Below are 14099 nucleotides of genomic sequence, written 5' to 3'. Positions count from 1 at the left end.
CTGAGAAGCCCATGAAAGATGATGTTACCCACCTCTGCAGGAATGATGAGATAGAATCATGCTCTATACAGAGATGAATGGTTTATATACTTTGCACAACGTCCAACCAAGAGCTCATGAGCTTCCTTGAACTCTCCTTCTGTCTGGCAACTAAATGCAAAGGCAACTATGAAGCAAACGGTACTTTTTCCACTGAAAAATTATAATGCAACAAACCCAAAGATTCTACAGGCTTTGGCGAAACGTGGGTCTAGTCCAATGACCAGATTTAATCAATCTCAGTAAAAGGATACTGTTTTTAATCACTTGGTATTTGACACCAGCCAGTTGCTCCACCATAATGTCGATGAAAGCAGCGATGAGCCCGGTCAGTATCCCGATCATGCCGCAGATGGCCCAGCGCGTGACCTCTACGGTTCGAAACGCCTGAAGCAGAGACACACACACACACACGTGTTTAAATGAGAAGACAGAACTGTGGAGTGATCACAAACAGATGTTAGTTACACAATACATTACTGTTCGCTGGATGATTCCACACTGACGCGCTTTAAGACCCCTAGTTCCTACCAATCTATTGTGTAACACTCCGTTTTAACCCTCTCAGCCCCCGTCTCATGGTAAAGACAGTCACACAAGGGAATTCTTGTATAAACAAAACAAACCCTGAGAGCAGCAATCTGGAACCCATTGCTTCCCCGGTGACCTGCGCTGGTGCTGCCATACACACAGAGTGCTGCAGGGGGCGGCAGAGTACAGACAACAGGTACATTCTTAAAATAGTTTATCAGGGGGGTAGAGGACGCCGAAAGGTATTATTCTCATTGACAACTTTACAACTAAGCAACTCCAGTAGCCCTCAGAAAACAGGTCATGTGATGGCAGAGGGGAAAGAAGGATGTTTCAGAGAAGACAGAGCTCAGAGAGGCGTTCCAAAGCATCTCTACTGACTACATGTGCCATGTAACTGTGGTTGCCATGGTAATCTAGAATCATAAATTATTACTAGCAGCCTGAAGAAAAAAAAAACTGGGGAAATACCAACATTATTCTGGCCAACAGCAACAAACCAAAATTAAAAGAAAAAAAATGAATAAATCGCAGCGTAGGTGGTGTCAGACTGAGGGACATGATCATGCAAGGAGCATATTTACTTATTTAAGAAATAGTCATTTAAAATGCCCAGGGCAGCATCAATTGCGGGGGAGAGATTTAAGATAACCGCAGACAACGATTTATGACTTGTACACAAACTATACACAATATCGAACACGTGCACAAGAGATTCCTTGATATAGTCGTTAAACCTGCTCACACACAAAGCAATACAATGGTTTTCAGATATAGGTGCGATCAAATTTGGAAGATCAGATTTTTTAATGTTAATTAAGATGTTTTGTTTACCAACTAATCGAGTTGTAGCGTTTGCAAAAAAATGTTGGCAGGTGAGGTCACCATAACACAAAAATACAGGTCACACCAAACTATCCATCGATAAATCAAGTGAATGTAAACCCCTCTACGGGCATGTTGGTTTGACCTGAAATTAAACAAATTGTATAGTTACCGTATGATTTATCCTTCGCTCCTCTTCCATAAACAGCTGGTTTTCACTATTGTCATAATCCAGACTCTGCAACAATGGAGAGAATCGTCATTGCGTGCAAGTCAGCCGTATGATAAAACACTGCTATACCGCCCAATAAGTGTCAGGGTCCCAAAGACCTACAGATTGCACAATCCCAGAAGCCCTGAGGGCCCCCAGGAAACAGGGGGACAAGCAGGTCCTTCAGGCCCCCATGCAACGAGGGAAACCTGACCGGAGGTCAAGAGACGTACCTCATATTTGAGAGAGAGGAGGTTCTCATTGTGTGGGATCTCCTTAAAGGTGTTGGACAGTTCCGTTTCCTAATGAAATAAAGACAACACGTTACAAATCACGTAAACTAACATGACCCAAATGGTGTTTCTCAGCGGTGGACGTTGTACGCTTCTACTGAAGGAAAACACTGCTCCACGCCTATTAATTGACTTGGAATAGAAATTAAACCAATAGGCGGACCTCTATCCAAACATATCACTGATACTATTTCCACGGTGCACGCAGTGTAAAATAAACTATCACTGCGTAATGAAATAACCAGCATTGTCCGATGTATTCACGTAATCCAGTCCAGTGTCCGTCGCATCTAGCCGCAGGCCAGACCACTTTTATTCAATGATCAGGACACTGAACAGGTAACTCACCGATTCCTGGTTCTCATCTTCCAGATCCACCGTACTCAGCTGTCCGATGCGGAACAGGAGGGAACTAGGGAACTGGCAGAAAAAAAGAATATGTGTGAGATGGAGGGGGATGGTGCAGAATAAACATTGTATAGATGAAAATCACAGTAAAACATCTACACACAAAACTCCACAGTCATTCTGGCCTTTATGACGAAATCCGTGCAATCCTGCAGATAGTGCTGGGGCAGAATACTAAACAAAATAAACTAACTGCAGAACATTACTGCCGTCAAGACAAATTCTTATCAGAGGATTTATGGAAGGATTAACCGTCCACTAGTCTAGAGAAGATTGGGAAACCAGCATAGGACCAGGTGACTAACCTACTACAAGGCGGCACAGTGGTTAGTATTGCCGTCTGGCGATACGGTGGTTCGATTCCGACCTTGATGTCAACCAAGTGGAGTTCGTACGTTCTCAAGTTTGCGTTGGAATTCCCCGAGTGTACCAGTTACATCCCACAGACGGAAACTATAAGGCTCTCTTGTGTGCAGGATTACGGGCGGGTTGTGGGGAATTAGATTGTAAGCACCATGGACTGATGTGAATAAATACATTTCACTATCGGGTCATCCTAACATCCATACAGTGTATTCTTTATGTGCTTAGGGTCAGGTACAGGTCTTTGTCCCCAACCCTCTAGGTCTCTGTGTCTCAGGAGGACAGACTAATAGTATATAGCGCATTCTGTCTCTACAGGACGCACACAGTACAAATACTCTACAATCAATAGCAAACGCCGTTACTCATCTATGTTATGCCTCAGTGACAGGTCAGGTAATTACATATAAACACTGATTACTGGTAACCTACAGGACCTACAACTCAACAGCAGATGGTGAAATAGATTATCAGAAAGAGGAACAGCTCATTTCAAGAGGAACCAAGATAAGATGTGTTACTCCACAAAACAAAGTCTATCAGAATCATTACAGAACATGAACTGAACGATTGTATCAACTACAACGTATCTGCAGAAGAGAAGGATGTGTACACGTCAGGACAACTCACAGCAGGTTACCGGTTCTTATACCTCTTTCTGATTAGAAATAAAATAAAGTCTGTTGCGCAACTGAAAGCTTTGTCAAAGCTAAAATTATTTAAGGAACAACAACAACAAATAATTTAAAGCATTTAAATCCCAGCCCCTGCACCGAGCTTACTATCTTACATTGTGTTAGTGCATTTTACATGAAGCCTTTATACACCACGATGTAGCTCCCAGTAGCATGGATTTTGGCAGGACTTCCCGATTATCAGACCCTGCAAAGGTGAGGCCTTGTCAGAATGTGGGTTTAGTATGTTGGACCAGGGCAGAGTTCATTTGTCCCAATTTTGTCTTTTTTTAAAAAAAAAATGTTGGGAGATGTGATACATCAGTATATTTATATCAATCACAAGAGCACTGGAATTCAATCACTTGCAGAAATGATATTATCTGATGGTATGTTTTGTGATTTAAACATTAGTACCTCAAATTCTAGCACATTAGGTACCTTTTAAGCATGCATTTGCCTTCGCTATCCTACTACAAAATCATTATCTCCTTTTCAAAAGCTCGCTGCTTGGCAAACAAAAATGCCTGCCAGACACAAACACACAGCTCTCAGCATGTCAAGTGCTGGCAGAGGGGAAAGGAGGATGTTTCAGAGAAGACAGAGCTCTGAAAGGCATTCCAAAGCATCTCTGCTGACTACATGTGCCATGTAACTGTGGTTGTCATGGTAATCTATAATCAAATTATTATTAGCAGCCTGAAGAAAAAAAAAAACAGGGAAAATCCCAACATTATTTTTCATGGCCTGCCACAGTGATGTATGGAATAAATAAAATAAAAAAAACACAACTTTTTCATGGGATTACTGCTTTAAAATGTGGACCCAGAAAACTCCAGTGTGACCTTAACTGTCCTGTTTCATTAAGCTAGATGTCTCTGCCATTATGTTTTAAAGGACACAACAGTAAAAATGTAAATACACCAAGGCTATAATTAAGATACACTAATCAGTAAACTGGCAAAGGTGAGCCAGAGAGACGGCCATTTTGTGAGCTGACCAAATATTCAGGTTATCAATTTATAAGGAACTCATGACATCATGAGGCACAGAGGTGCTTATGCCTCGGGATGCCACCAGATTATTAGCAAGATCGGAAGGTGGCATTTTTGACACAAAATTACGGCCTTCACCGTGTGTAGGTCATGAGGAAACGTCAATGACAGGTTGCCGAGATGAAAAGTAGAAAATAAACAATATGGAAGTTAAAATGGCTGATCTGATTAGTTTATTGCAGTAGAAACCAGTGAATTTATAGGTTGTGCTCTCATAAATGTTGGTTTAGCGCACAAAATGGCTGCGCCCACTACAGGTGGTTCACGGGTCCCCTGTAACAACACTACGCCCATCTTGCGGATGACAGTCAGCCAAAGCAGAGTAGACGGCAGAACACGCTTCGTCTTTCTTCTCGGTCTTGAGACTGTCAACCGAGGTAACCACAGATTCATCACTAACTCAGTGTGTACACTGCCAACAAACAGGATTGTTCAATCACACAGCCAAGTAGTGTAAATAACAGGTGCTTGTTGTACCCTGCGGGAAGGTGCAGCTATGCAGTAATACTGGTCCTGTCACCCATCGCCTCTCCATATGTTTATATGATGGGAAACTTGTCAAGCAAACTGTTCCAATTGACAAGAACTTAAAATCACTACTTCCTATTACACCTCAGTAAGCTTTGCAGTCAGGTACACAATCACTTTGGTGTAAATAGATAGATAATATATATAATTTTTTAGAACACAGCATGAATGTATGTGTGTGTATATATCATCACCACCATTTATTTATATAGCGCCACTAATTCCGCAGCGCTGTACAGAGAACTCACATCAGTCCCTGCTCCATTGGAGCTTACAGTCTAAATTCCCCAACACACACACAGACTGACACACAGACTAGGGTCAATTTGATAGCAGCCAATTAACCTACTAGTATGTTTTTGGAGTGTGGGAGGAAACCGGAGCACCCGGAAGAAACCCACGCGAACACGGGGAGAACATACAAACTCCACACAGATAAGGCCATGGTCGGGAATTGAACTCATGACCCCAGTGCTGTAAGCAGAAGTACTTTCCACTTAGCCACCATGCTGCCCATATATATGTGGATTTTTTTGTTATTCAAAAAGATATCTTAATACAATATCTAGTTGGACGTGTAAGACAGCCATGACTGCTGATAGTAAACCACTGGATCCAATTGATGTGTGTTAATGATCTGTGACTCAACCACCCCTGTGCTAACACAAAGCCTACATTCACAGACTAATGTTCTACATAGTTAACGTGCCTGCTCCAATTTCCTGATGTGCCATTCATGATATAAACCGCTGGGTACTTCCAGGACATGAGCGAATGCTGCGCTTACAGAAGAGGTGGGAGTATCCTTTACTGCATTACACTGAGCTGTCAAACGATTGCGTCCCCCCTGTGATTCCTCTAAGCAGGAAAAACACAAACGTCAAATCGCCCGAATCCCAGGATTGGTTGGAGGGACAGAGTCTTCCTGGTTTTAATAGATGTCCAGTCTCCTGTATGCGGGAGGACTGGCTTCTGGTCAATACACAATCCTGTCCATCCCTGTTCTATATAGAGGACTGACAATTATGGTAAGCGGCTTGGGAAGTGTATACAGAAATGAATGGGATTCCTGGATAGAAGCGTGACGAAACGGAAGATGCAGATCTTGGAAAATGTGTTATTTTTAAACTGTGCGGAGATAAATGATTAGCAGTCATATGACTCCCAAAGTCACGATGCATTACACCAAATTTTACCAGAGGGGAAATATCCACTCGCTGGCATCTTCCAACCACGAACGCTCAAAATCAGACTCGGAATTGTGCAGCTAAATTACAAATGCAGCACTGAAAACATTAGTTTAAATTATTATTTTTTTATTTGCATTAAACAAGATTACTCCCTTTTTTGAGAGTGCTATTCTAATTATTGTGGCTATTTCATTCTACAACACTGCTCTGCTGTATGCTACGAAAAAAAAAAAAAAATACATTACATGTTACCTTGGCTAAGAGGCTGACACAACAATACGTAGAAAAACATTTTTACCTGAAAAAGAACTTTTGATGTAGTACTGAATATTTACAATGAAGATAACGCATCCAGTATTTTAAAAAAGCATCTTACATTTACCAGTTCAATTCACACAGAAGCTGTTTTTTTAAATTATTTTACCATGGTGTAATGCCGCCTTAAGCATGGGTATGAGAGAGAGGTCCTTATGGAAATGATGAGAAGGTTTTCAGGACACAAGTGTTTAAAAGCACAACTCTTGTGTCCCGGGGAAAGGGGGGTGGAGGGGTCTCACTTAACATAATGTTTAATTACATTCCGAGAATTCAGTGTTTCGTGAGATTCATATGAAGCTTTTGTACTATGGATCTGAGTCAGTACCAATAATGTTTGAGTGCACTTGTGTTCTGTAAGAGATGCTCCGATACACACAGAGAGAGAGGCCTTCGAAGCTGCAGAGATCGAGATGGGGGTCCCGAAAGTAATAAGGAGTGTGAGGTCAAGCAGGGCGACGTTAGCCAAACCTGCATTTGATTTAGCTGTTGTAAGAGCATTATTGTATTCTCAGAGAGACCCCTCCAACTGCAGTGAAGAACTAGAGACAGAGAGTTGAGAACAGGAGCATGTATGCACACTAATGTGACCGCCGTAACATAGGAAAATGCGTGACTGTCAGCTCTTCAGTCAAGTGTGAGTGCCACAAAGTGCCAATAGGACATTGTGATTATTGCCATGAGATGAGAAGAGACAACGTGAGTCATAGTGACAAATAAACTTACTGAAACTAGGTGATTGGTGCTGGAGAAAAGCCAGCAAGCTGGAAATAAGCCGACGGTAAATATGATAAATCCATTTCATTTATCGTATATAAAATAAGAGGACTTGGCGCCCATTGATTTCATCAACGATAACTGTGCAACGCTACACCTGCTGCATGTGCTACACCTGTCGCCCCTTTATCAAGCCTGCGTGTGCGGGGTCATCTGTTTGCCGATTTAACAGGAGGTGGGAGAGGCTGAGCCACAGACGGGTGGGTGATCCAAGGGTGGTACAAAGGTAGGAGGTGTAATACACTACCTCCAGTCACCTGGAGATTACATTTGTGTTTACGGAACGTAAATGTTAATAAATAAATGTGCACTGTCCAAATTTCTGCATTGGTGTTATCGGGTATGGTTTCCTAGAGAGCCATTGTTTGTCAGACCCATAATCCCCTGCTTTCCTACCAAAGCTCCCCCGTCTAATGATTTGTGCATAATAATCCTCTCACAATACAACACCTGTTGTGTCTACGTCCCATCACAACCAAACGAAGACCAGATGCACACTTTGCAGCATCGCATAGGCACAAACAGCGAATGGTGGGGAAGTGTTGGGGTTACCTCACCCCAGTAACGTGCCGATTGCTCATGAATCACTAGGCTGCCCCAACCGCCCCCCAGAAAACACCGGTGATCTCCGCATGCACCCCATAGCAGGTGGGCACAGCACCATCTCGCCATGATGATGTCTCCACTCATCATACCCTCCAACTTCCTGGGAGCCAGGACAAACATAACAACGATAGAGACAATCCCTTAAAATCCGGATTGGCGTGACGTAATCAGGGGCATGCTATGATGGCATCGGTGGCCTGGTCACGTCTGGAGCTCTGACGGTATAAAATGACTGGGCGGTCCCTACATTTTCTCCTAGCGGGTAGAGACAGCAAATACTCCTCTGCAACAACGCACAGCGGACATTCTACTTATTTTCAACTTTAAAACCTCCTTAAAGACAAGATTGCGACAGCACAGGAGCGAACATGCTTAACACCTGTCTGCACTCATGTAAGGAATGCACTTACATTGCCTATGCTTCAGAATGTCTTACCTGGCAAACAGACAATTCAAATCAGGTGACTAATTAAAAGGACAAAACACACCCTACATGATCAAAAAAAACAACAACATCAAAGTCAATGTGTTCAATGCCAGTCTGCCAGTGTTGGAACAATTTCACCTTATACAACAGTAGTACAAAGTGTGCAAATTTTTCTTTTTGCAGTGAGTTTATTCAGTTAACGATCTTACAAATGTATGTTGAAATAGAAGGATTTCCCTTATCTTCCCATAAGATTACTTAACCCTCTGATAAGTTTGCTTTATCTTACTTTGTGCAATATCTCAGACAGATTGACACTGGCCACTTTACAGCCCATTCCTTCACCTCCGCAGGATTTTCTTTCAGAAACTGAAGGTTTAAAGTATTCAAAGCAAGTAATGACAACACAGTAGTTGTCACAAAAATATATGAAACACTTTTATTAGCATCTCAGTAACCCTGATTTAACAGGCGAAAAGACATCCTGGGTTTTCCAAGCTCTGTCGCAAACAGGATTTATTGTGAAACGACCCACAGAATGGCGCTGAGAAAATTCCCATAACTTGCAAAAGGCTCTTCGAATGACTGGAGAAGGAAGTACAACTGAACGGCAAGAAAAAGTAGTGTATGCTTGCTCACGTGAATTATCATGAAATCTTTGCTGCTGTTAAAAGGAAATGATCCATTACATCAAGCAAAATAAACACTTGTGTTAATGACAGCTTTCCTTATGCGAGAACGTAAGGACTGCTACAAGCAGAAAACTCACAATTTACACACTTCCAAATAAAGAAATAAGACATTTTTCGCATCCTTGTAACTGGAAGCCGTGAATTGTTACAATATCTCAGAATAATGGTATGCAAAATTAAATTTACCTTAGTTCTGCAGAAAACTTGTCAATGAAAGATCACCCTTTTACACAGTTGACATATGTCTATAACAAGGAGACAAGTCCAGAGTACCCCAATTAGCCGTAAAAACCTATGCAAGGTGTGAAAGAAAAGCACTACTTCACCACATGGATGAGTGATAAATGGAATAGACAGATAATCCACCTGGGATTTGTCTCGCCAACTATACATGTTATCCTCTGAACTGTAAAGCCCTTTATCAGCTTATACCTGTCCACTCCCCTCCCTTGTGTGTTTAATGGACATTTAAACCAAATGTAGGCATCCTGTGGCTCTCGGACTGCAAAGGAACTACAAGTCTCAGCAGGTCCTACCAGTGCTTAATGCTCTCTGCCCGAATTTGTCTGTTTGCAGATTACCTTCCTCAATCTGTACAGTAGCTGAATTTCACTTTATTTTACCATCAATACACCAGTATTTATCTCTTACAACCCTTCCCTTCTTTAGTACTGTCTTTTACACATTCCATTATTCTACACTTCCTTCTCATGTCTATAACACGCACATATCAGAGAACACAGCTATCCACACTATGGTTGGTTACCATGGCTCTATATTTATTATGTGTGTCTTATCAACTGCTAAATCCACGTTTCCTCAGATCAATCCATTCCATCTACACCCCCCAAAAATTAATGATTTTATTGTATATTCACTGATCTACTGCATAGAAGTAAAGTTGTCTCATTCTGTCGCACTCCCAATCACCATGCATTCATTCTTCACTGCTAATTATATCTACCATATCTCCTCCACATCATAGTTTAAATTTTCATGCACACAATTTAAAATAATCAGACTGTCGGCCCTATACATGCTATAAGCACTTACTTCTGATTTTCATGGTTTTCAGTTAGTTCCCCCCCCCCCCCCCAGCCTCTCCGATGCCCACCCCACGTCTCTTACAGTCGCACAGCCTCCGGTGCCCCCCACGTATCTTGCAGCATTTCAATGTATAGCAGTCACACAGTAAACTATCTCTGCCAGTCTCCTCTCCTGTACATGGTGCTCTCCCCCATCTCTCTGGCAGCCTCTCCAGCACATGGCAGTCTCCCCCATGTCTCCGACAGTCTCACTTATGTTTCCAACACATAGCACTCTCCCCCATGTCTGACACTCTACCCCACCCCCCCATGTCTCCGGCACTCTCCCTCCCCCCCCATGTCACCGACACTCTCCCAGCCCCCCATGTCACCGACACTCACTCTTCCCCCCCCCATGTCACCGGCACTCTTCCCCCCCCATGTCACCGACACTCTCCCAGCCCCCCATGTCACCGACACTCCCTCTTCCCCCCCCCATGTCACCGACACTCCCTCTTCCCCCCCCCCATGTCACCGACACTCCCTCTTCCCCCCCCCATGTCACCGGCACTCCCTCTTCCCCCCCCCCATGTCACTGGCACTCTCCTCCCCCCCCCCATGTCACTGGCACTCTCCTCCCCCCCCCCATGTCACTGGCACTCTCCTCCCCCCCCCCCATGTCACTGGCACTCTCCTCCCCCCCCCCCATGTAACTGGCACTCTCCTCCCCCCCCCCCCCGATGTAACTGGCACTCTCCCCCCTATTTCCCTGGCACTCTCCCCCCCATGTCACTGGCACTCTCCCCCCCCCCATGTCACTGGCACTCTCCCCCCCCCCCATGTTACTGGCACTCTCCTCCCCACCCATGTCACTGGCACTCTCCTCCCCTCCCCACCCATGTCACTGGCACTCTCCTCCCCTCCCCACCCATGTCACTGGCACTCTCCTCCCCCCCCCACCCATGTCACTGGCACTCTCCTCCCCCCCCCCACCCATGTCACTGGCACTCTCCTCCCCCCCCACCCATGTCACTGGCACTCTCCTCCCCCCCCCACCCATGTCACTGGCACTCTCCTCCCCCCCCCCCGCCCATGTCACTGGCACTCTCCTCCCCCCCCCCCGCCCATGTCACTGGCACTCTCCTCCCCCCCCCCGCCCATGTCACTGGCACTCTCCTCCCCCCCCCCCACCCATGTCACTGGCACTCTCCTCCCCCCCCCCCACCCATGTCACTGGCACTCTCCTCCCCCCCCCCACCCATGTCACTGGCACTCTCCTCCCCCCCCCACCCATGTCACTGGCACTCTCCTCCCCCCCCCACCCATGTCACTGGCACTCTCCTCCCCCCCCCACCCATGTCACTGGCACTCTCCTCCCCCCCATGTAACTGGCACTCTCCTCCCCCCCATGTAACTGGCACTCTCCTCCCCCCCATGTAACTGGCACTCTCCTCCCCCCCATGTAACTGGCACTCTCCCCCCTATTTCTCTGGCACTCTCCTCCCCCCCCCCACCCATGTCACTGGCACTCTCCTCCCCCCCCCCACCCATGTCACTGGCACTCTCCTCCCCCCCCCCCCACCCATGTCACTGGCACTCTCCTCCCCCCCCCCACCCATGTCACTGGCACTCTCCCCCCCCCCCACCCATGTCACTGGCACTCTCCCCCCCCCCCCACCCATGTCACTGGCACTCTCCTCCCCCCCCCCCCCATGTAACTGGCACTCTCCCCCCTATTTCCCTGGCACTCTCCTCCCCCCCCCCCCATGTAACTGGCACTCTCCTCCCCCCCCCCCCCATGTAACTGGCACTCTCCTCCCCCCCCCCCCCCCATGTAACTGGCACTCTCCTCCCCCCCCATGTAACTGGCACTCTCCTCCTCCCCCCCCCCCATGTAACTGGCACTCTCCTCCTCCCCCCCCCCCATGTAACTGGCACTCTCCCCCCTATTTCCCTGGCACTCTCCCCCCCATGTAACTGGCACTCTCCTCCCCCCCCCCCCCATGTAACTGGCACTCTCCTCCCCCCCCCATAGGTCTCCAGCACTCTCCCCCTAGGTCTCCAGCACTCTCCCCCTAGGTCTCCAGCACTCTCCCCCTAGATCTCCAGCACTCTCCCCCGCACATGTCAGTCTCACCTGTCTGGGAGCCCCCACAGAGCTGGTACCATTCAGCAGCGGTGTGCTCTCCCCGTCCTCCTCCGGGTGCTCCCGCCCTGACCAGGACACCCTGTTGGACACATTGGCCATGTCTCCGGGCTGCCGTCCGTCCGCTCTGCCCGCTCCGTGCATGTGATAGACGAACCCTCAGCAATCACCGGATCACGTGACCTGTCGGCTACGGCACGCGACCGAGGTCAGAGGCGGACTGCGAGCGCGGGGCATGCCGGGAGTTGTAGTTTTACTGCCTGTGCCCGTATATGCGTTACCATGACAACGCACACTGCTGCCAGAGCTGCTGGATCTTCCAGTCTCAAGTCCTAAGGATGTATCCCTGCAGGAAATGTGTCTATAACTCAAAACTGACTTATATTAGTTTTTGTCCAATTATTTTGCATATAATGTGCAGTTCTCACTATCTGTTATCTTTTCTTTGTGGGGGGGGGACAGAAGAGGGTTTCAAATGCAAAACTATCAGATTATAACTGTGTTAAGTGATTTATTTATATTTTATGATGGAGACTGCATTCATACATTTCTGTCTCCATTACTGAAGTCATGTTGTCTTACCTGTCAGTCTTTGATTAAATCTTGGTCTCCATGAAAATGGCCACCTCCATAGGCATCAATACATGGATATAGGACACAATTTCTGAACTGTGTCATCATGCCACAGATGGCGAAGCCAACCATGTCTTGTACTGGCTCAGCATCAGGGAGAATGCCAGACTCTTCAGGGAGTGAGGGAGATCACCCCTATTTCAGGGAGTCTCCCTGACATTCAGGGAGAGGTGGCAAGTATGGTTTTTATGGGAGGGGAAGGAGGACTGCACAGACCAATAGGAAGCCACAAACTCTCTTCTTGCAGCTTACTGTTGATCTACACAGTCATCCACCCACCTTGCGGCCAACGAATGTTGTGCGGTGGGGGCCAATAAGAATGAGAGTCCTGGTGCTGGCACCTTTATTGCTCCTCCCATATAATCAGATCTGTCCATTGGTTCTGCTTTCCGTAGGGGGTGTTAGGCTCACAGGCAGTGGGGCTCATCAGAGATTTCCACAGGACCATGGTGGATCAGTCCGACACATTAATGCATTACATAATGATCGTTTTTACAATTAATCACTATATGTTATTCTATCTTGTAGAGAAGACTTGTGCAATCTTTGCCTCTCTTGCTGTTATGATGTCATGTTTGGTCTCGTTGCTTCTAACAGCTGAGAAGCCAACAGTTACCTTAATCTGCTTTAGTCATTAACTAATGAGGTAATATTAAGACTTCTTAATTTTCTTCTGGCCTCAATCAAGAAAACCATACTGTTTAGAACTTGAGAGATGAGCAGAGAGGTTACAAGTGACCTGACGGAGATCAACCTATCCAAGAGTGGGTCAATTCGTCAGTTTTGTCTGGAAGTAATTAGAATGATAATTTACCAGCTAAGTAACTGTACTTGACTCTGTGTGCCAGGTGCCAAGAAAATGCCAGGAGGATGGCTGATCTCTTACCGCCAGTGGCTGACTCAGGTGGCATCAGTGTCACATGTTATTAGATGTCATGTGTTGGTGCATGGCCAGTTTCAAATTGAAGATTGGCAACATAATCCATGAGTGATGCAAGATACTGATGCCGCCAGGGTTTTAACCGCTGTTATTCTGCTCATGAGGGGTTGTGGCGAAAAAAAGAAATCACCTGGGCCTACACCCAAACAAATTCGGCACCTAAACCCCTGCCAGGGCCTAATGACACCATTGCCATCTGCTCTTCCCTGCTTTCTATCTGTAAGGGGCAGCGCCCACTGGCAGTGTTGCTCACTGGGCATTTCCCAGTATCCCAATGGGCCAGTCCAGTATTGCCCCTAAATGTGGAGACGCTTATAGCAAATTGTGAAGTATGTCATGCAAATCAATGGAGAAACTTCAAGAATCTTGGATACCTTGAGAAATCCTGGCATGAGCAGGGTACGTTCTAGTACCACATAGA

The 14099-nt window shown here is 46.1% G+C and overlaps 1 protein-coding gene across 1 annotated transcript in view; it reads right to left on the bottom strand.

Annotated features, from left to right (window-relative positions):
* CLCN7 (chloride voltage-gated channel 7) overlaps positions 1-12287 on the bottom strand; it is a 34060-nt gene extending 21773 nt beyond the window's left edge. The window contains exons 1-5 of the mRNA XM_075179162.1: positions 12097-12287; positions 2248-2319; positions 1840-1908; positions 1568-1633; positions 294-426 (exon numbers count right to left, since the gene is read on the bottom strand). Of these exons, the coding sequence (XP_075035263.1) occupies positions 294-426; positions 1568-1633; positions 1840-1908; positions 2248-2319; positions 12097-12249 (493 nt within the window). The 5' untranslated portion in view covers positions 12250-12287. The remainder of the gene's footprint in view (positions 1-293; positions 427-1567; positions 1634-1839; positions 1909-2247; positions 2320-12096) is intronic.
* Between the last annotated feature and the right edge of the window lie 1812 nt (positions 12288-14099).

The sequence above is a fragment of the Mixophyes fleayi genome, chromosome 7 (genome assembly GCF_038048845.1).
Source record: "Mixophyes fleayi isolate aMixFle1 chromosome 7, aMixFle1.hap1, whole genome shotgun sequence".
NCBI classification, from domain to species: Eukaryota; Metazoa; Chordata; class Amphibia; order Anura; family Limnodynastidae; genus Mixophyes; species Mixophyes fleayi.
This window is presented reverse-complemented; position numbering and strand designations above follow the sequence as displayed.